Raw genomic sequence first — 24,618 nt, forward strand, 5'->3', positions numbered from 1 at the left:
TGAGTGATTCGTGCTTCGTCACCCTGAGTGAGTGATTCGTGCTTCGTCACCCTGAGCAAGTGGATTGTGCTCTGTCACCCTGAGCGAGTGGTTTGTGTTCCATCACCCTGAGCGAGTGGTTCATGCTGCATCACTCTAAGCGAGTTGTTCGTGCTCCATCACCTGAGCGAGTGGTTCATGCTCCGTCACCCTGCGTGAGTGGTTCATGCTCAATCACCCTGAGTGAGTGGTTCATGCTTCGTCACCCTAAGCGAGTTGTTGTGAAAGAACACGTGATTTTGAGCCTTTTTCCGTATAACGTATTTTCTAAATTGCTGAGCCAAATTTTTTCTACCCTTCACACACAGCTGTTTCGTTTGTGAACATATCCCTGAAATGTCTACATAAATGCAACATTGTTTTTTGGTGAAAGCTACTCAAGGTTTCTGGGTTGTATACAGTAAGTACTGTAGTTGGTAATGACAATGACTCCAATGTGCCGATTTCTGAAAAATTGCCGATATCTGCCAAGCGTGTGTGTGTGTGTGTGTGTGTGTGTGTGTGTGTGTGTGTGTGTGTGTGTGTGTGTGTGTGTGTGTGTTGCTTATAAAGCATAACATTCTTTCTGCTAACTCATATCTCTCTCTCTCTCTCTCTCTCTCTCTCTCTCTCTCTCTCTCTCTCTCTCTCTCTCTCTCTCTCTCTCTCTCTCTCTCTCTCTTTGTCCCATCCTTGCTCTTCTTCCTCCAAATACACAGCACCCTCCTCCTGCATCTCCTCTCTCACTCTCCCCTCCCCTCTCTCTGTCTGTCGGTCTCTGTCTCTGGACATATCTCATTCTGTCACTCACTCAGGGTTATGTTTGGATGGTGTTTGTCCTCCGATGTGTCTGGGCAGGGTTTGTCTCCGGACGTGTCCTGGTGGTGTTTATGTCCGGACGGGAGTTTGTCTCTGGACGTGTCCGAGTGGTGTTTGTCTCCGGTAAGCTTGTCTCCGGACGCGTCCGGGCGGTGTTTGTCTCTGGAGGCGTCCGGGCAGTGTTTGTCTCCGGAAGCATCCGGGCGCTGTTTGTCTCCAGAAGTGTCCAGGCGCTGTTTGCCTCCGTACGCCTCAGGGCACTGTTTGTCTCCGGACGTGTCTAGGTGCTGGTTGTCTCCGGATGCGTCCGGGCACTGTTTGTCTCTGGATGCTGTTTGTCTCCAGACGCACCCGGGCAGTGTTTCTCTCCAGATGCCTCCATGCACTGTTTGTCTCTGGATGTGTCTGGGTGGTGTTTGTCTCTGGACGCATCCGGGCGGTATTTGTCTCTGGCCAGCTTGGCTCCGGACGCGTCCGGGTGGTATTTATGTCTGGGCGGGAGTTTGTCTCCTTACTTGTGCGGACAGGAGTTTGTCTCCGGGCTGTGTTTATTGTATGAGCGGTAGAAAATGGATTTCAGACATTATTTTGTTTCAATCTTCACTGTTATTCTGTGCAGAATCATTTTGATGAGACAGTGTGAATCATTTTTAACTTTCCACCACACATCTGCCTTCTCTTCCTCTCACCTCACACTGTCTTTCCTTCCCCCACCCCTTCACCTCTTCACTCTCCCTGCTCTCTCTCCCTTTCCCACCCTCTTTTTCTCCCTCTCCCCTTTAGTATTACCGTCAGTGAAGCGATTGGTGGTATTTGCTCATATAATAATGAAGAGAAATAATTGTATTGTAAAAAAAAAAATGAGTGAATAAACAAGTTCGAATTGCGAACATACCCCGTGGGAGTTCATTTGTACAACTCTCAGGTGAGCGCTAGCACGGACGACAGATAGTTTTGAAATTTGGTAAGATTTTCATCGCATCAGAAAAAGAAACCAGAACACCTCACAAGACGATAGTTTCATATCATCATTTGCGACTTCATTTTGCGTTGGGCATCGCCCAGCGTATTTAATTATTTTTTTTTTTTAAGAAAATGGGCCGAAAGGGCCGTTTCTCAGCCCAAAGTGCGAGAATTGCACTTTGGGCTCAGTTAATGCCTGGGGGAATGGTCTCTGGAATATACCTGTCAAGTTTGGTTCGGTTTCTTTCATGAATAACTGAGAAATCACAATTTTAATAAAATGGACCGAAAGGGCCGTTTCTTGGCCCAAAGGGCCGGAATTGCACTTTCGGCTCAGCTATTGCCTGGGGGAATGGTCTCTCGAATATACCTGTCAAGTTTGGTTCGGTTACATTCACTAATAACCGAGAAACAACAATTTTAAGATAATGGGCCAAAATGGGCCGTTCCTCGGCCCGAATGGCCGCAATCGCACTTTGGGCTCAGTTACTGCCTGCACCTATGTGTCTAGTATATGCCTGTCAATTTTCATCGAATTCTGTTCACGAATAATTAATGGAGAAATAGACGTTCAAATGAACTGTACACAAGGAAAGAGAGAACGTGAGCGGCGCTTAGACCCCATGGGATGGAAGACCCCATGGGGTAAAAAGGATAAAATATCTAGGTAACAAATCTATCATGTTTTAAAGAAGATTCTTTACAGTAGATGAAATAACTAGTTATAGGCGTCCACAGCCATCCTTGACCATGTTGTGGAATGTCAGCCGAGACCTTCATTTTTTTTTCTTCCCCCTCACTTTTACACCTTTATTCACTTTTAAATTAATATTCTCTGTAACCCCTTGAGCGATTGACACAATTTTCAACATAGGAGCATCTACCCATGGATACTTTTTTAAAAGCAAAGTTACATGATGATTGGATGGAAAATGCCACCAGCGTTCCAAAAAGTTTTTTTTTTTTCCTGTAGGCATCGGTTGTCGGGTGTTTCATGTGTCAGGAATAAACGCCCTCAACCTTTCTTCATTTGGCTGCGGCCGAAGAAACAAGATTTTAATCCCATTTAGTTTTCTGAATTTTTCACAAATGATTTATTTCTAATTTTTGCATAGAAATTTGAGGCTCATGGAAGAGCGAGGTGTGAGGATGAAATAGAAACATACTGACAGTGGAGCAGTGGGACCATGGGTGGACAAAATAACGAAGGGAATGACTGAACAGGAAAAGAGGAGAGAGAGAAGGTGAGAAGGTGAGGAAGCACAGGAAGCTGTGAGTAAGAGGTTTCAGTTCGGCAGGGTTAATGAGGATAGAAAAGATTGCAGGTCGAGGTGGGGGTGGTGCAATGCTTGCTTGCATCTCTGGAGGGTAGAGTAGGATTTAAGTGCCTCCAAAAGGCAGTTCCATAAATGCGGGCAAGTAAGAGGAAAATTAGGTGTGAGTTAAGCCAGGATTTTGGGAGTTTAACCAGGAGGGGGTGACTGGAAGAACACATGCATCCTGGGTGAGCTGGGGAGGGCTAGAGATGGTGCTAGATTGTGAGAGAAGTGGTGATAAACTGAGACCACTGACTTGTCTACGCCGATGTGAAAACACAAAGCCTTGTGAATCTCAACTCTAATGTTGAGAGCTTGAGGTTTCACATAATCCAGGATGGTTACTAGAACACCCCAGCCCAAAATATGTTCAGGGATACAATACTGACCTATTGGTTGAGATGCAAAGCCTGTGAACTTTGCTGAGAGAGAAACAGCAGCATGTCCAGAGTTGAGTGACACCATCATTACTGATGCTCAGATATAAGGCTGTTTGAAAAGATGAAATACTTGACATCATCAGCAATGATAGATTCAATGACTGCTTATTATAGTAAGCAAACTTTTTGTTTTTAGTTCATAGGATCTGTTTTTGTGCCTTTCTTGTGGATAGGAGTGATGTATGCTGACTTACAGGTAGATAGAAGGCAACAAAGGACATGCTGAAGAGCATAAATAGAGGACAAGCAAGACTCGGAGGGCAGGATTTGAGAAATTGGCCACTGATGCCATCTGGGTCCAATACCGAATCAGGGTTAAAGCTGGACAGAACGTTCTCTCTCTTCTCGCATGGGAAGTACACAATGGCCAGAAGACATGTGGGTACGAGGGGGAGGATGATGGGGGCCAGAGTGGCATTGATCACAGACACAAAGTTTGGAGGCAAACACTGAGATGAGATATTTTACCTTATCTTGAGCAGAGTCTGCTGCAATGCTGTTTGAAAGGAAAGGGAAGATGGAAGGGAATCATATATTAGGGATGTACTTGACAAGGTTCCCCCAGGACTTTAAAGAAGGAGAGTGGTTGGAGACTTTTGCAAGCTCAGTCTTGAGATTTGCAAGATGTTTTGTGCTTGTCCCTAAGAGACAAATGTTCCTAAGGACGGACACACTTGTTGCATGCTATTATAAAGTGACCAAAAGTTCTCCTCAGTTGGTTTAGCCTTCCATGTTGAGAAAACAAGCTTCTTGATGGCAACGGACTCTCCCACAGGATTCAGTGTACCAGGACTGAGAGGACAGATAGGATAGCCACAGACTGTTTGGGATGAAGCAGTGCATGCATGAATCAGAGTAGGATTTGTGTAACTTTTCCCAAGTGGAATAAATATCAGATGCTGTGGATATGGCAGCCTAATTTTTTTTTTTTTATGAGAGGAGTGATTGGAGTCCTTGCTAGTTGGTTTGTACGAACAGCCATATTCTGCGGTGCTGAGGTTACTCCCTCACAATAGCCAGAGAGATATAAGTTTTGAGAAGAAGAACATGGTCAGAGAAGCCATGGGGGGCAGAGGAGGAACAGGAGAGGTTGGATTACTTGTTTTAAAAAAAACAGGTTAAATTAATGAAATGAAGAAAGTTTGATGAATGAAAAGTCTTTTCGTGCTCTTGGCCTCATTGCAAACACTTTCCAGAAACTGTGGGAAATTGATTGAGCAAATGCATATTTGATTGCATTCAGTATGACGTATGAGTTTGGTTTTGCTGGCTGAATCATTACTGGGCGTGGCTCAGCTGATGATGTAGTTTCCTCTTTCTCCATCGCACCCCCCTCCTCGGTTGTTGTAAAATTGTGGAAATTTTTCCCTCTTTCTGAAATGGCTCACCACTTGGCTAAACTAAACAAAGCACAACAACTGCGCCTTTTCTGCTGAATGTTTGAAGTGGACGCTCAGCAGCTGCTCTGCAATAAGACAGAGCTAATTCCGCATTTGGAACCATATTGATGTCTTCTGTTCTAAGAAAAGAAATGCCAAACCTCCCTTATCAGAGGACCATGGGTCAACGGTCAAATTATGCACAGGGTTCCTCTTTTAGTGGAATGTTTGTAATGTTCCTGATTGCCATTGCTGAATAAACTATTTTTGGTCAGCATGGCATTCCTCACGGAATACAAACATGCCTCTCAGTGAGAATTTGCCAGAAAGTGCTTGTGTTTTTTATTTTATTTTAAAGACACAAAGGGCGTGGGTTCATGTTGAGTCAGCATACATGTGGCTTACATCAAGTCTGGCTTTGCTATGAGCCCCCCACCCCCACTCCTGACTTCCTTCCCCATAATAATTAAATACCTTTCCTTCAAATTGCATGGGAAAGCTTTCTGCATTATGTAGAAGCCTTCATTCTTATTTGCCAAATTGTTCTCTTTTTACACTTGTGTGATATTTTGTATCTGTGCTGAGTATGGATTGGTCAGATAGCCTCGATGTATACGTACTCGCAGCTCTGAGCTGTCTCACATGGGTTCCAATCTCGACCCAGCTATAAACCATCATCCTGGAAGAGTGGGCGAGTTATCGCCAACTCTGAACAAATTACAAATTCCTGCCTGGACTGCAGGTAGCAAATGGTCTGATCTTTTTGGAAGTTCCTTCACACCAGGTTGCACAACTTGCTATCTTGGAGCTGGTTGCTGTCTGGGCAGCAGCCACTGCAATGGAAACTAATTTGTAAGTGATTCAAAATTTCATGTGAACAGCCTTCTTTGGATACAAAGGGGGACTTTATTTATCTGTGTTGAGTTTAGGAACACCCCTCGGTGGCTACCAAAAATGGTTCTCCCTTTTACGAGACATGATGTTTGCAGCGCCAGTTTGAGTCATTCATTTTACAAACTGCAACAAATCTCAGGAAAGTGTTCGTTAAACCCTGTACCAAACTTTGCTCCAAGTATTATTTTTCTTTTTAATCTCTCAAATCATGAATGTATCACAATTTCATAGCAAGTGATACAAAATAAACTATATGTCTTCAGAGAGTTTTATTCCGACAGTGGCTACAAGCAGACTACTTATGGCCTGTTATCCAGCTCTGCCTTTTATCTTGGTTGAATTCCTTTAATTTTGGAGGCAACTTGACACTTCTTTGCCGAATACTGGTTCATACAATGCAGAAGAATTTTAAATTTTTTTGGATACAGTCAAAGCTCTTGGAAGAGCTAGAGCATTGAGTGCATCAGGATGCAAAAATAACAAAAGGATCAGCAGAGACAGAGACAGAGACAGAGACAGAGACAGAGACAGAGACAGAGACAGAGACAGAGACAGAGACAGAGACAGAGACAGAGACAGAGACAGACACAACAACAACTGCAGAGCCAAGGGACAAACTACATGGAGACGGACAAACAAGGGATGTGGACAAAATTGAGGGATGGGGAAGATGCAGGGGGTGGACAAGATGAATACAGAAGCAAACTCTCAGGAAAAAAACTAGAAATTTGTGGGAGTGGAAGGGGGAGGGATTGCTAGGGGGAGTGGCCTAACGGGGGTGGAACAGATGATGCTTTTGGATGAGTGATGATCAGAGGTGGTCATGAACAGCTGTGTTGAAGGTCTGGAGGGAAGATTGAGAGATTGAAGAGAATATGGAAGTTGGTTCCTCAGGTGGGAAAAAGAAGAAGACCGAATCAGTGGAAGTGAGCAGTGATTCAGAATTTTGGCATTTCACCAAAAGGTGGTTGATGGTGGACCTCGGGGGTGGGGGGGGGGAGCGATAGAGTATGGAAAGAGCAGAGGCTGCGAGACAAAAAAAGAGGTGGTAGAAGACAGAGACCGCCAAACTGTCTGCGATGGCAAAGTGATACACTCATAGACTCAGCTTCATCGGTGAAGATTCCAATGATCTTAAAGGTCATGGCTTCCCCAGCGTCAGGCTGAGAAAGATGTGAGAAGTGGTGCCAGCCCAAATGGAGAGCAGTATTCCATCAAGTTCCGGATGAATAAGATTTCAGTTGAGTCAAGGAAGGACTTTGCACAATAGAGGATACCCAGTCAGCGAGCGGTGTCTTTGAAGGCCAACCTTCAGATGTGGTTTTCCCAAGAAAGATCTTGTCTGATAGTGTGACCCTAGAGTTTGAGTGACTGAACTTCTTCAAGAGGATTGTTAAGAAAGTAGGTAGGAGGGTTCACCAGATGGTCCTTTCAGAGAGTGAGAGTGTGAGATTTGTCTTGATTGAAAGACATATTCCAAGTGTTTGAATAGCTTGTAATTTTACCAGTCTAGAGACTGAGACTGAGACTGAGACTGAGACTGAGACTGAGACTGAGACTGAGACTGAGACTGAGACTGAGACTGAGACTGAGACTGAGACACTGCTGCATGTCCATCTGAGAGATGAGGGATGACATGACAGAAGGTCATCATAAAATAGATAGACAAAATAGTTAAAGAGGATTTTGATATCTTCGAGAAGAGGATGAGGAGTAAGGGAGAATGCAAAGGGTGATTGATATGGATACATAAATAAAATTGAGTTTGACCAGTTTGTGATGTTGTCATGTTCTGAGGTGAGGGGAGAGGCTGCTGTCTATCTGTCTGTCAGAAGGATAGGAGATGACAGTAGAGAAAGGAGTCATCAGCAAAGAGATAAAGAGGATTTTCTGGAGAGCCAGAGAGATCGGTGATGAAGATTAGGAATAGGATGTGGCCGAGAACACTGCCTTGGGGAACCCTGGCCTTGACAGGGAGAGGAGATGAAAGTATTCTGTTGAGAGTCACACGTTGGCTACGACAGTGAAGAAAGTCAGTAACTCAAGAGTGTAGTTGGTCTTGCATGTGATCGGCAGAGTTTGGAGAGCAAGGCCGGATCCCAGACTGTATCGAAAGCTTGAGATATGTCTACAGAAATGGGTCTGACCTCAAATGAGGTCCATCTAAAAAGTAACGGGACTGACTTCACAGAAATTTTATTCCAAAAAATATATTGAAATCACAGCTCGTCCCCTTCAAAATAGTTTCCCTCCAGTCTCACACACTTGTCCATCCTCTTCTTCCACGCTTCGATGCACCCCCGGAAGGCTTCTTCTGGAATCCTCCGGAGCTCCGTTGTCACGGCCCTTTTGATGGCCTCCACGTCAGGAAATCTGGTCCCCTTGATCACCCCCTTGAGCTTGGGGAATAGGAAAAAAAATCACAAGGGGCCAACTCTGGCGAATACGGGGGTTGCTTCAGAGTTGGCATGTTCCTCTCTGCCAGAAACTGTCGGATGCTCAGGGCACTGTGAGCAGGGGTGTTGCCATGGTGGAGCACCCAGGCGTTGTTCTCCCACAGATCCCTCCTCTTGTCCCGGACTGATCTCATGAGGTGCCAGAGGATCTCCTTGCACACGTATTGATTAACTGTTTGACCCTGTGGTAGAAACTCTAAGTGGACGATGCCCTTGATGTCAAAAAATGCGATGAGCATCACCTTGACCTTTGACTTCGACATCCTTGCTTTCTTTGGTCTTGGTGAGGCCGGACTTTTCCACTGATGACTCCGCCATTTGGTTTCGGGATCGTATTTGAATACCCACGATTCAGCACCAGTTATGACTCTCCTGAACAGGTCTGGATCGTCCCCGAGGCACTCGATAATGTCTTGACAGACAGTGACTCCGCTGTTTCTGGTCCTCGGACAACAGCTTGGGGACCATCTTTGTGCATTTCAAGATTTTCAGTGATAATGCTCCAGACAATGTCCTTGTTGATGGAAAGTTCCTCAGCAATCATCCCCACCTCGAGTCGACGATCTGCGTGCACCATCTGCTTCACACGCTCGATGTTGTCAGCCATTCTGCTTGTTGAAGGTCTTCCAGACCGTGGATTGTCTTCAACCTCCTCCCCATCCTTCTTTGAACCTCTTGTGCCATTCAAATGCATGTGTACATCGTTTCTTCCCCGTAGACTTGCTGCAGCATTGCGAAGGATTCGGAAGGTGTTTTGCCAAGCTTGGCAAGAAACTTCAGATTGGCTCTCTGCTCACGACTCAGCGCGATGACTCGGACGAGACAACGTGTGAAGCACGACCTGTAAAAAATCACACAATGAGCGCAGTCAACCATCACCAATCATATATATATATATATATATATATATATATATATATATATATATATATATATATATATATATATATATATATATATATATATTGCTGGAATGTTGTGAAAGAATGTGACGCAACCTGTTCATTAAATTTGTGTAAGTGGAGCACACAGCAGGCTCAGTCCCGTTACATTTTTAGACGGCCCTCGTATATGACATTGAGCCCTCCATCCATATTTAAGAGAGTAGAAGCAGCATGTCCAAGGTAGACTGGCCTGGTCTGAATCTGAATTGATGACCTGAGATGAGGTTATTGGAGAGAAGGAAGGATTTTATGTCAACTGTGTTGATGGATTCCATGATTTTGCTGATGATTAGAAATAAGCTAGTTTATCTCCATTTAACGTGATTATTTTTGCACCTTGTTTCTTTGATGTGTGGATGTTGGCTGATTTCCAAGCAGATGACAGATGACCTATAATGATAGGGTGAAAAGGGCAAAGAGAGGAAGTGCAACAGCAGCAGAGCAGGTTTTTTTTTAGCACATGTGAGCTGCTGCCGTCCGGCACAGTTGCAGAATCAGAGTCCAGGATTGGCAGAAACTTCTTCACCTTCTCAGGTGCAAAATACACAAAGCCCAGGAGTAGTTGTGTGTGACTGGGTAGTGTGGTTACAGAGAGCCAGTGGTTAGGGACACATTTGGACTGCAAACACAGAATTGAGGTATTCGGTCTTCTCATGAGCAGAGTCGGCTGTGGTGCCATTTGAAATGAGGGAAGGGATGGAGTGGGAGCATACTCCAGAGACAAATTGAACAAGGTGCTCTCAGGTTTTAGACGAGGGACACAAGTTTAAAAGTTCATTCTTGAGGTTGGACAGATGTTGTTTTCTGGCTCTCCTGAGAGTGGACACTGACTGGTGCTCATTGGGGAATAATCTTAGATTGCCTTCAGTCGGATTTGCCTTCCAGGCAGAGAAGGCAAGTTGTTTCAAGGCAACTGCCTCACCGCAGGATTCAGTGTGCTATGGGTGGGAGCATGGCTCTGATAACTGAAGACGAGTCAAGTTGAATCTGTACATAAGGCAGTGCAGGTTTCTGTGGAATAATTCCCCAGGCTAAGTTAATGTCAGGAGTGCAGTGCAATGGTTGCTTGCAATCCCTACCATTTTGCCTGAGTGAACGATGTTCGTGGTTTTTCATAACCATGAGTTCTTTGGAGCTCAGAATACATTCATTATTCAAAAATTCAAATGGTGATGTGCAAATAGGACGTTGTGACCTAAGAATGTTACATGATGTACAAACATTCATAAGTTGTTTTTCATTCACACTGCATTCCACACTGAATGACCATACAAAGCATTGTGTGCTTCTGCTCATTCATTGTTGTGCCACTTCAGCTCAGTGCTTAAGGAGCACATGATAACAAGCTGTCTGTCTGAAACATTTTTTTTTTTAATACGAGGATAGAATCCCTAAATATGATGTACACAAATGCCAGGTGGCACAGGGGGCGAGGGGATGTAATTGAGGAAAATCTTTTGGAGAACATAAATGGAGGAAAAGGACAAAAGGAAAAGTTGGGAAAGAGAATATATTGGCAGGGGTTCAAACAATTTTTTTTTAATTTGGTTCTCCAATGAGTACCAGCAGAAATGGTTTGGTACTCACAGAAAGAAATTTTGTCGGCTTTGAACGTGCTTATATGCTTTCCCAATCGCCACTCAGCTTTGTATTCATCTAACTCCTCTATAAGTAGTCTCTCAGAACGTCTGCTCTCGAAGAGACGTCTCACAGCTTGTCACAGTTCCTCACAGTTCCTCACAGCGTCTCATAGTGCCTCAACGCCTTACAGCTTCTCACAGTGCCTCACAGCGCCTCATTTCCTTGCAGCTCCTTGCAGCTGTCTGTTGGTTGCAGCTTCTGATGGCTCCTGATGGTGGGTGATGGTTGGACTGTTCCTGCTGGATCTGCTCAGGACCTGCTCTTGGCTTACCTGATTCTTGGTGTCCCTGGTTCCTGGAGGTGACGACATGACTTTGATTGGTGTTTGAGCCTGTTTGCGAATGGGTGTATAGTGAGGCAAGGCGCTGGCAATGGACCAAGGCGCGTTCAAACTTTTCGGACATTTTATTTGACGCACGACGACTTCTACCTTGGTAAGCTGAGACCGGATTTCTTTCCCCCACTGAATGATCTGCTGGGTACCCTTGTCTCGTGTTTAATTGTTAAGTAAGGCATCATGATAAGCATCTGCTCTTTGTCTGTTTTTCTATCAATGCCTGATTAATTCTTTATTTGCTTGAGATTATTTTGATTTGTTTGAATTTACCGATTTTCACCACAAAGATATAAAAAGTTCTTCAGTTTATTTATTTTATCCTCATTAATAAATTCCTTGTTGATGTTTCAACCTGTCCATGCTTGTCCTTTCCTTCCATTGATCCAGCATTGTTCAAACCAAGATAGACTGAGAGGTCATTCCCAAACGAATTAACCTGTCACAGTTGGCATGCACCAGCGGTAAATGCTCGGCCGCCCGAATTAAGAGCTAATCAAGATAAGATTGGTGCATTGTCGAGGGTGCGCTCTCCGTTCAGGAAGCCACGTGACTTCTAGTTAAATGGCAAAATTATACGGTGGATGCTGGAACTCGTGGTTAACTGATTGGCATTTGTGGTTGTAAAGCAACCCACCATACCACAAAGTTAATTGTGAGCGGTGGCCCCAGGTCCGGCACTTCTGAGGAGAAACGGGGATTAACCCCTTATAATGCACTTGGTGCCTGTGGCCGTAACTATGTATATATACGTGTGTGTGTGTGTGTGTGTGTGTGTATGTATATATATATATATATATATATATATATATATATATATATATATATATATATATATATATATTACTCTACCAGCCAAAAGTTTGGACACACCTACTCATTCAAGAGTTTTTCTTTATTTTTACTATTTTCTACATTATAGAATAATAGTGAAGACATCAAAACTGTGAAATAACACACATGGAATTATGTGGTAACCAAAAAGTGTAAAACAAATCAAAATATATTTTATATTTCAATCCTTCAAAGTAGTCACTCTTTGCCTTGATTACAGCTTTGCACGCTCTTGGCATTGTCTCAACCAGCTTCATCAGGTAGTCACCGACGATGCTTTTCCATCCATCTAGAAGGAGTTCCCACACATGCTGAGCACTTGTTGGTTTCCTTTCCTTCACTCTGGTCCAACTCCTCCCAAACCATCTCAATTGCCTTTAGGTTGGATGATCGTGGAGGCCAGGACATCTGATTCAGCACTCCATCACTCTCTTTCTTGGTCAAATAGCCCTTACACAGCTTGGAGGTAGGTTTTTGGTTCATTGTCCTGTTGAAAAACAAATGATGGTCCCACTAAGCACAAACCAGGTGGGATTGCGTATCGCTGCAGAATGCTGTGGTTGCCATGCTGATTAAGTGTGCCTTGGATCCCAAAGAAAAATCGCCGACAGTGTCACCAGCAAAGCACCCCCACACCATCACACATCCTCCTCCATGCTTCACGGTGGGAACCACACATGCAGAGATCATCCGTTCACCTTCTCTGCATCTCACAAAGACATGGCGGTTGGAACCAAAAATCTCAAATTTGGACTCGTCAGACCAAAGGACAGATTTACACTGATCTGATGTCCATTTCTCATATTTCTTGGCCCAAGAAAGTCTCTTCTTCTTATTGGTCTCCTTCAGTAGTGGTTTCTTTACAGCAATTCGGCAATGAAGGTCTGATTCACGCAGTCTCCTCTGAACAGTTGATGTTGAGATGTGTCTGTTAGTTGAACTCTGTGAAACATTTACTTGGGCTGCAATCTGAGGTACAGTTAATTGGCAATTTTTGAGGCTGGTAACTCCAATAAACTTATCCTTTGCAGTCGAGGCAACTCTGGGTCTTCCTTTCCTGTGGCTGTCCTCATGAGCTAGTTTCATCATAGCTCTTGATAGTTTTTGCGACTGCACTTGAAGAAACTTTCAAAGTTCTTGAAATTTTCTGCATTGACTGACCTGCATGTCGTAATGTCATCCTGGCCTGTTGTTTCTCTTTGCTTAGTTGAGTTGTTCTTGCCATAATACGGTCTTTTACCAGAATAATGGTCATTTACCAAATAGGGCTATTTTCTGTGAACCAACCCAACCTTGTCACAACACAATTGATTGGCTCAAACGCATTAAGAAGGAAAGAGATTCCACAAATTTACTTTAAACAAGGCACACCTGTTAATGGAAAAGCATTCCAGGTGACCATCTCATGAAGGTGGTTGAGAGAATGCCAAGAGTTCACAAAGCTGTCATCAAGGAAAAGGGTGACTACTTTGAAGAATCTGAAATATGAGATATAATTTGATTTGTTTAACACTTTTTTGGTTACAACATAATTCCATGTGTGTTATTTCATAGTTTTGATGTCTTCATTATTATTCGACAATGTCGGAGATAGTAAAAATAAAGAAAAACCCTTGAATGAGTAGGTGTGTCCAAAGTTTTGACTCTGGTACTGTCTGTGTGTGTGTGTGTGTGTGTGTGTGTGTGTGTGTGTGTGTGTGTGTGTGTGTGTGTATATGTATATGTATATGTATATATATATGTATATATATATATATATATATATATATATATATATATATATATATATATATATATATATATATATATATATATATATACCCGGGAAATTTGCCCTATTTTGTGCCCACTAAGCGATACTCACCGTTCGCAGCCACGTTCCCAGCCCGTCAACAGGACTCCTGCACCTCTCCAAACGGGTTTCGAGCCTACATTCGCACCAATAGCAAAGCGACTTCCATTTTTGTCAATTTGACTAACCCACTAACTCGCATTACTCTGACCCCGGGGTCACTTGGGTGGGAATCACTCCTCCCCCAAATCACTCATCGCACCATGCATACCACATTCGCTCCATACACACAGGCCCGCTGGCCCTCACTCACTCACATAATTTATCTTCCCTTTATCAATTGTCTCCCGAACCCCCTTTATGGCTTGTCTGACTCTTTCATGAGCAGATCGATCAGCAGTTAGCTGTTGCCGTGCGCGTGCAGTTCGAGAATTCAAATAACAGGAGGAGAATGTGTATGTTTAAAAAGTCAACAATTACGAACATTTTGTATTTCAAAAAACCCTAGCGTTTTGAACCACGAAGCCTTTTGTTATGATTAATACACCGGCACACTACTCGAAAGCCATTTTTTTTCTAATGGAAATTTTATTTTTTATATATATATATATATATATATATATATATATATATATATATATATATATATATTCATTTTTATGGAGAGCCACTTAGTGCATACTGGAGCTGAATGTTAGTTATATATATGTGTAAAGTTTCATCAAGATCGGTTCACCGGTCTAGGAGCTTATTCGTCAGAAAAAAACAGACAGACAGAAGGACTGCCATTTATATAGTAGATATATATATATATATATATATATATATATATATATATATATATATATATATATATTTATAGGTATATGCGTGTGTATATATCTTTATGTATGTATTTATTTATATATTTATGTGTAATTATGTATATATATATATATATATATATATATATATATATATATATATATATTTATAGGTATATGTGTGTGTATATATCTTTATGTATGTATTTATTTATATATTTATGTGTAATTATGTATATATATATATAAAATATGTGTTTGTATGTATATGTATGTGTGTGTATGCATCTATTTATATTTATACACATATATGTATGTATGTCTCATGCTTCCAAAATATCGAAATATATATATATATATATATATATATATATATATATATATATATATATATATATATATATATATATATATATATATATATATATATATATATATATATATATATATATATATATATATATATACAGTGGGGAGAACAAGTATTTGAAACACTGCCGATTTTGCAGGTTTTCCCACTTACAAAGCACGTAGAGGTCTGTAATTTTTTTATCATAGATACACTTCAACTGTGAAAGACGGAATCTAAAACAAAAATCCTGAAAATCACATTGTATGATTTTAAAATAATTAATTTGCATTTTATTGCATGAAATAAGTATATGATACATCAGAAAAACAGAACTTAATATTTGGTACAGAAACCTTTGTTTGCAATGACAGAGATCAGACGTTTCCTGTTGTTCTTAACCAGGTTTGCGCAGACTGCAGCAGGGATTTTGGCCCACTCCTCCATACAGATCTTCTCCAGATCCTTCAGGTTTCGGGACTGTCGCTGGGCAGTATAGACTTTCAGCTCCCTCCAAAGATTTTCTATTGGGTTCAGGTCTGGAGACTGGTGAGGCAACCCCAGGACCTTGAGATGCTTCTTACGGAGCCACTCCTTAGTTGCCATGGCTGTGTTTCGGGTCGTTGTCATGCTGGAAGACCCAGCCACGCCCCATCTTCAATGCTCTTGTTGAGCGAAGGAGGTTGTTGTTGGCCAAGATCTCGCGATACATGGCCCATCCATCCTCCCCTCAATACGGTGCAGTCGTCCTGTCCCATTTGCAGAAAAGCATCCCCAAAGAATGATGTTTCCACCTCCATGCTTCACGGTTGGGATGGTGTTCTTAGGGTTGTACTCATCCTTCTTCTTCCTCCAAACACGGCGAGTGGAGTTTAAACCAAAAAGCTCTATTTTGGTCTCATCAGACCACATGACCTTCTCCCATTCCTCCTCTGGATCATCCAGATGGTCATTGGCAAACTTCAGACGGGCCTGGACATGCGCTGACTTGAGCAGAGGGACCTTGCGTGCGCTGCAGGATTTTAATCCATGACGGCGTAGTGTGGTACTTATGGTTTTCTTTGATACTGTGGTCCCAGCTCTCTTCAAGTCATTGACCAGGTCCTGCCATGTAGTTCTGGGCTGATCCCTCACCTTTCTCATGATCATTGAGACTCCACGATGTGAGATCTTGCATGGAGCCCCAGACCGAGGGAGATTGACTGTTATCTTGAACTTCTTCCATTTTCAAATAATTGCGCCAACAGTTGTTGCCTTCCCACCAAGCTGCTTGCCTATTGTCCTGTAGCCCATCCCAGCCTTGTGCAAGTCTACAATTTTGTCCCTGATGTCCTTAGACAGCTCTCTGGTCTTCCCTATTGTGGAGAGGTTGGAGTCTGATTTATTGAGTGTCGACAGCTGTCTTTTATGCAGATAAGGAGTTCAAACAGGTGCAGTTAATACAGGTAATGAGTGGAGAATGGGAGGGCTAGTTAAAGACAAAACTAACAGGTCTGTGAGAGCTGGAATTCTTACTGGTTGGTTGGTGATCAAATACTTATTTCATGCAATAAAATGCAAATTAATTATTTAAAAATCATACAATGTGATTTTCAGGATTTTTGTTTTTGATTCCGTCTTTCACAGTTGAAGTGTACCTATGATAAAAATTACAGACCTATACGTGCTTTGTAAGTGGGAAAACCTGAAAAATCGGCAGTGTATCAAATACTTGTTCTCCCCACGGTATATATATATATATATATATATATATATATATATATATATATATATATATATATATATATATATATATATATATATATATATATATATATATATATATATATATATATATATATTAAAGAAGAGGAAGGCACTTCCAATGAAAAGTAAAAACTACATCGACTCTGCTAATTTGAGCAAAAAAGCGAGAGCAGACCCAGTCTCAGGCATCGTTTCACCAGCATCACAGCCGGCTTCCTCAGGCATAATAAACCCTGAGCCTCGGCACGTGTCCGGTTTTTGTTTGAATATGATCGCACATTTCCAGTCACGTGCTGGTGCTCGAGGTCAAATGGAGGAGTGCTTCTTATTTTATTTTGAAAAAGCAAAAACAAACGTCAAATCACAACCTCAATGGAGTACTCTGCTCTTTTTTGTTTTTACTTGCACGTGATCTGGTGTTGTATGTGTATGGGTGAACACGTGCGCGCTTGTTATTTTTGTGTTTCCGGGGCATGAACACGGCTGGTTTCATGTCCAGGTCGGGCATGATGCGTTGCTGGTTGTGTAAAGGGGCTGTCACACCTTGACGATTTAGCCAACCTATGCCAATTTATGAAAAATTTGCCTAATACGCTGGCACACGTCGAATACGTTATGGGTAGGTTTTGTGTTAAAATTTTACGACGTACTCGGCGTTTGGCTCACATGTTCCGCTATGCTGGCCATAAGGTTTAGGCACGTTATGCGATCGTTGACACACGTTATTTATATGCTACTCATATGTGGAAACATGTTGAGGTAACATTTGCGTACCCAAAACTTATTCATAAACTCTCGGTAACGTTTTATAAGCACGCTACACAAACGTTGTTCACAGCTCACAACGCGCTACTCGAAAGTTTCTCATACATCGAAACACATCAAAGTAATGTTTAGGGAACCCGTGACTTATTTATAATCTACGAGTAACATGCTTGGGAATTAGTTGTAGAGCATGTCCTACGAACAAATACGTATGTAGACGTATTTGACGTCTTCAGGATGACCACAGAACTTACTGAACGCGTTTCTAACAAACAGCTGACGTGGAATGACGTATTCACAGCGATTTGGGGAATTGGTTTATAAAAAGGGGCTTCGCAGGAGGAACCCGTCTTTTTTTTAGACTTTGTGGTGAGTACATGTTGATGTCATTCCGAGAGATGGAAGATACGGCAAGGCTGAGACGACAATACCTACCTGTCCTCGAACATCAACATGACCTCATCGAGTTGACACTGTACCAGTTGCGTGCCAATAGAGCCGGGAGAAGAAGACGTGAACAGAGGAGAAGGAACTGGGTCAGACCATGGAACGGGAGGCGACGCCATTACGGCATATATGACCAGCTCATGGTGGAACTCCGGAACGAGGACCATGCATCCTTCATCAACTTCCTGCGAATGCCCCCAGTGATGTTCGACGAGCTGCTAGCCAGAGTGGGTCTAAGGATAACCAAGCATTATTATGAAATCATTTCAATAGTCCAGTGGAAGCGATTTAACTCGTTCAATGGAAACGATTTCAATTGCCGAGCACCAGCGTCCAAAAACAATAGGCGAGTGACAGCAAGTTAACTCGTTCAATGGAAACGATTTGAATTGCCTTGCACCAGCGTCAAAAAACAATAGCCGAGTGACAGCCGTTTATTAAAATAGTTTAGTGGCAGTCAATGGATAGCAAACGTCACGTAATCGTAAACGATGCGCTCCCACGTTATGCATGCGCTAGACTATCGCTGGGCATAGGCTGTGGACGCCTAAAACACGATAAGCAATCGTTGCTATAACTAATCTATAAGTTATCGAAGCGTTCTGTGTTCATTACTAGTACATTATGCATTTGTCAAAGTCTTTTTTAATAATTTCAATAGTAAAACAAAGAAATATTTCATCTTCGGAATGAGGAAAAAAAATTAGCCCTTTCAGAACATCGAACAATGGTGCAAAGTATTCTCCTATTCGTTGACGCAACGAGGATCCATCATCCCCCACAGCCTCCACATCACGCTCACATACTACCACTGACATAGACATACAGCTACTACCACTACTACTACTACTACTACTACTACTACTATTATTACTGTCACGCACACCTACTACTAGTAATAGTACTGCTACTATTGATACTACTGGCGTTCACATCTACTCACCATGGAGTCTGGAACAATGATGGGTTTTTATTGTGAAGCCCATTTGTATATACCAATTCCCCTTAACGCTGCCAATACACCAGTACACGGTAGATGTAAGTTAGAAACACTTTCAGTAAGTTCTATGGTTGTCCGGAAGACGTCAATTTAATTCGTCTACATACGACAATGTGCGTTTTACATACGTTACAAATAGGTTCATAGCATGTTACTCAAAGGTTAGAAGCACGTTTTCCTTAGGTTCAAAACATGCTACTCATAGGTTAAACGCACGTTACTCTTACGTTCATAGCATGCCAGTCATTGGTTCAAGGCCAGTTATACATAGTTTCAATGCATGTTACTCATAGTTTCCAAGCACGTTAAACATAGGCTAAGCTGACGCTACTCATTTGTTCAAAGCACGTTACTCATCGATTAGAAATTTGGTTTCAAGTATGTTGGCCATTACCTTGACGTGCTTCGACTTATGAGTAACCTACAAGTAACGTGTGTTCGCCGTGTTTAAACGATCGCGGAACGTGTTAGGAACAGATGCCAACGCATGCGAAACGTGTGAGCCTTACGTCGAGTACGTCTTAAAATTTTCAGCATGCTTGAAATTTCACGACGTACCAAACGGACTAGGTAATATGCCAGCGTACTTCAATGATTTCCAGCTTACTCTAAACGTATTCACAACTTACCTGTAGCGTATCTGACGTGTGCCTAGCGTTGTAAACACATTTTTCATAGAATGGCATACGCTGGCAAAATCGTCAAGGTGTGACTGCGATGTTGACACTTCAAATTCTCAGGCAGTTTTGATTTCAATCGGCGTCCAGCAAGTTCTTAACTGGCTACGCCACGAGTTCGCCGGCGATACGTATAGCACGCAAAGGGTAAGTTAAACTCTCGTTTGTCATAGGTTTTGAACGCCGACCACAAGGTAAGCATTCGTTGGTAAAAGTTATGTATAACGCAACGAAATGTTCTGTGCCCGTTACTAATATGTTTTTTGCAAACGATCAACACGTTATGAATACGCCAAAAACTTTAAAAAAAACACCAACATTTCAGCGTACGCCAACGTTTTACATACATTTTTATACGTTGCCATTGCTGCCTAAATCGTCAAGGTGTGACAGGGCCCTAAGTGTTGGGGTTCTCGTTAGGTGTTCTGCACATGCGGATGTGGTGTTTTGGATTTGGTGTTGTTTGTTGCTCACATTATCCAGCCATTTTTCACCATCCAGTTTCTTCCATTTGCATCAGAGGTGTGTATTTCTAGATATGTCCACCATCTATCCAGTTGGACCACCCTCCTGGCTCTTCACGTCTCATGCTTCCAAAATCAACCTGCATTGTTTGTTCGATGTAGTGTCGATGACACTGGTCCCATCAAAGTCAAATTTTTTGGCAAATTGCAGGAATTGACGTGCTCTGGCTGACTGTGCCATCTTTCCAAGCCAAATTGTTTTATCATGTTCATCCAGCCATTGTTTTAAATTTCTTCCAGTTTCCCCAATGTAGAATTGGTCACAGTTTTTGCATGATGAATGGTAAACTACTCCAGATTTATCACCAGTTGGAATTGGGACCTTTTTAAAAAAAAATTACATTATGGATGGTGCATAGAGGCTTGTAGGCTATGCCAATCTGTGCACTGTGTACTATCCTGCAAATCCTTTCAGAAAGGCCCGGGTAGTATGGCAATATACAGTTCCGAGGTGTGTCTGGTTCCTTCCGTTCTGTCCTTTTTGGTTCTTCCAAGGTGGGGAGTATCCCCTTGTTGTACCCATTTTTGAGCAGCACTCCTCCAACTAATCTGATTTCTTTCATTGCCTCGGCTTTGGAAGGTGACAGCATCCATGCCCGAGCTGCTAAGATTCGAGCTATACTATGTTTGTGGGAGATTGGGTTGCAGGAGTTAAAAACCAGTAATATGCTGGTGTCGGTTGGTTTCCTGTAAACCAAAGTCTTTTGGGATTTTTTTCAATTTCCTTTTTTCAATTTTTCAATTTCGATTGTGAAGTTAATATTGGGGAATACCTGGCAAAGTTGTCCCCGTAGGTGGTCTACCAGGTTTGTATGCACAATGGTGAAGGTGTCATTGACAAATCTGTTCCAGTACCGTGGGAGCCAATTCTCATGAGCCTCAAATATCCTTTGTTCGAGTTCCTCCATCACCAAATCGCCATCATCATCACTACAGCAGCAGAGACCTGTGAACCCATAGCTGTGCCAAATATTTATCGGAGTGTGTAGTTCAGTAGTCATCGATGAAGGTAGCATCATAGATGAAGGTCGTGCTTTTCAGACACAACTCCAGCAAACTCGCAATGTCTTCAGGTGTTAGTTTGCTGTTTTGACAAGCCACACCAAAGTAACCCAAGGAAGAAGGCCATGCTTTGGCCAAAATACATTTGATAATGTCACATGGAGAGAAGCACCATTAAATGGAGATGGAAGTGCAAGTAATTCCGCACGCTTCTGTAATGCTAGGGGAAATAAAGAAAAACTCACCCACGTCCACAGGTGATAATGCTACCAAAAAAGAATCGTACCCAATTGGGTGTTTCAGATTGCCGATAGAAAAGTGAAGAAAGGGACACGTTCCAACGGTCTGAAACGTCTGGGGCGAAATGGACCAAAATGCCATTCGCGTGGAAAATTCAAGACGGTCAAAGAGGGACCCCCGTTTTCAAGCATCAAGTGGTTCAAACAACCAGCCACCAGACTTTTTAAACCTAAAAACCAACATCAGGCACCAATAGCTTTTTGTGACAGCAAACGAGCATTATCAAACGATAACACGAATGTGCAAAAAAACATCTCGTGGTGCATTACAACAAAACACTATTTCACAACCTCCCCCCCCCCACCCTCCCCCAACAACTCGTATTTATCCACAAAATGCAACTGTAAACCAAGTGAACAAGAGCAAACAGGTTGTGGTGTAATGTGGTTGTGTTATTTTTAAAATCCGATAAAAAATTTTTATTTTGTTTTGATATTTGTGCAATACCCAAGAGACAATGTTGCTCCCTTCAGTTGGAATTATTGTAATTGATTCAGCTATTATTGTATTATACTGCCATACTCCATGATGAGTCTTGCCTATTAGATCTGGAAAAATTGACCACCACACGTTCTGGCATTCTTTGTATGAGTGGATACCCCAATTAGTTGGAGACTGGTATAACCAGAACCACAACTTTGGGGAATGAACAAATTACACCAATATAAATGTAATTGTATTTTTTAACATGATATTGTGAATGTAAAACAAGTTTTCTCACAATTCTTAAATATGATACAAATGTATTGGGCCTAATTGTGTGTTCTTTGTCTGTATCACAGAGCAACTAAGTGCAAGTGATTCCAAACCAAATGTGGAATTCAGATCGGGGCAGATGTTTGGATCGACAGTCAGAGTGCTTAATGGCAGCACATTGGTGAGTGGATGATATATGTCCCTGCCTGGACGATCATATAGATAACAAAGTGGCAAAACCTTTCAAAATTTCTCTCACCTGTGGAACCAACTTCCCCCAGTCCGCTCAGTCCCAGTCTTTCTTCCATGGCTTCAACACAGCTGTTCATCACGACCTCAGGTCATCTCCCATCTGTACTCATGATCTCTTCTACACCAAATGACTATATACCCACGCACTCCCCTTTTTCCAGGTTATTGTGACCCCCCCCCTCACCCTCATATCCTTTCATTTGTTAGTTGTTCGTTGTTTGTTCCTTTTCTGTTTCATTCCCACCTTCCCCTTCCTCTTCTTGCTGTGTTTCATTCAGCTTGTGTGTTGCTTGTTCAACCCATGTTTCCTTCTCCCCACTCTCTTTGATCTTATTCTCTCTCTCTCTCTCTCTCTCTCTCTCTCTCTCTCTCTCTCTCTCTCTCTCTCTCTCTCTCTCTCTCTCTCTCTCTCTCTCTTCTATTCTGCTGTTGGTGTTTCTTCCTTTCCATTTTGTTCCATTCCATTCTGATCTACCTCTTCAATGAACCTCGGCCATGTATACAATTTTTATTTTATTTTATTTTATTTCGAATCACACCTTGATTTGGGTCTCAAGTCACATAATTTTTCGTTGCATATTAATGTTTCTAAATCATTGGCCTATTGACCCCCATGTCTACATCCACACACTCATATTATCTTTCCTTCGTATTCCCAACCCATCTCAGATTTTATGATGTAACCCTACATAATTTTTCATCATAAATATTCAGCATTTTAGCTTCTTCATCTACAATGTAACCTTATACGACCTTTCTTTGATGATAAAGTCAGCTTAAAATAATTTTGATCCATTCTATTCTGAAAGGGGCAATACCAGGTTACATTTTCAAATTCACCGATGATTGTGCTCTATATGTTTTCTCAAATCAAATGAAGGACTTTATACCTTTTTGTTATCCATTTATATCCAAAATTGAGGATCATGGAAGAGTGAGGTGATAGAGGGTAAAAAGTGAAATGTGGATCCATCCACTAATAGTGGGACAACAGTTAGTTAGACACAACAAGCAAAGGAAATAATTAACAGGAAAAGAGTAGAGAAAGAGGAGGGAGGAAACAATAATTCTGCAAATAAGAGGGTTGTGTTAAGTAATGTTGATGTGGATGATGTGGATTCAGGTCGGGATGGAGGATAACTTGAGATGATCAGAGGGGATGTTAATCATTTGGGGGCCCCATGCAAAATGAAGCTGCTCCCGATCCGGAAGTAAACGCCAATCATGAATGTGGCAGAAACATTCGCTGGTGTAGTAATATCTCAATACTAGCTGGGAGGCGACGATGGTTCGCGGGCATTATTGAACAATGCCACGATAGGTACAATTGAGTTAGTGGAAGCTTTTGAGGAAGCCCTACCGTAAAAACCTATCTCTTCCGTCAAAATTGACCAAATCAAATCGGATTTTTAACCTCCGCCATCGAAGATCGGAGGTTACTGTTTTCACCCCTTTCTGTTTGTTTGTTTGTTTGTTTGTTTGTTTGTGAACAGTATTGTGGAAAAACTCCTTGACAGATTTCGACGAAACTTGGTGGGGGGGATTAGGTATGGTCCAAGGATCATGCCATTAGATTTTGGACGTGGTCCAAAATCCAATATGGCCGCTATGGCGGCCATTTTGAAAAAATATTTGAATTTTTTTTTTTTGCATTTCTACATGTTTTAAGTGATTTCCACCCCCCCCCAAAAAAAAAATTCTTAGAGAAAAAAAAAATTTTTGCAACTTTTTTTTCAACAAAATTTCGATTTTTTTTTTTGCATTTCTACATGTTACAAGTGATTTCCAACAAAAAACATGCCAAAATTATAATTGTGGCTGATTTTGGAACTTCAGGTGGATATACTCACGTAAAATCAATTTCTGTCTCAAGGAATCTAGTTATGACGAATGAATTGAGTATGTAAAAGTTAAAAGTAAAAGGGAAAGTTGCAAACTATAACTCTGTGAGCACTGTTGATGTCAAATTGAATGAATAGGATATCAGGTTCACTTGAGTGACCCAGTAGTATTGGCGGCGGAGGTTTTTCACTCTACCGAGTGCTACCCCTCTCGTTTATATGTTGTACTTATGGACATTATGCACAACTTCTAGGAAATGAAATTGCGAGAAAAAAATCGAGAAAAAATAAATAAATAAAAACTTCAAGTGGGTATGGCTCCACCCACAAGGGGCGTGGAACGCCCCTCATACAATAAGACACAACTAGACCATGCTGTCTAGCTT

The 24,618-nt window shown here is 41.9% G+C and overlaps 1 protein-coding gene across 4 annotated transcripts in view; it reads left to right on the forward strand.

Annotated features, from left to right (window-relative positions):
• Nucleotides 1-24,618, forward strand: part of LOC147028067 (integrin alpha-8-like) — a 225,910-nt gene that overhangs the window by 50,295 nt on the left and 150,997 nt on the right. For all 4 annotated transcript variants that reach the window (XM_085878073.1, XM_085878074.1, XM_085878072.1 and 1 more), the window contains one exon: nt 22,226-22,320. In XM_085878073.1, coding sequence (XP_085734199.1) covers nt 22,226-22,320 — 95 coding nt within the window. The remainder of the gene's footprint in view (nt 1-22,225; nt 22,321-24,618) is intronic.

This window comes from Eptatretus burgeri, chromosome 4 (assembly GCF_056783735.1).
Source record: "Eptatretus burgeri isolate ZD-2024b chromosome 4, Ebu_testis_v1, whole genome shotgun sequence".
Classification (NCBI taxonomy): Eukaryota; Metazoa; Chordata; class Myxini; order Myxiniformes; family Myxinidae; genus Eptatretus; species Eptatretus burgeri.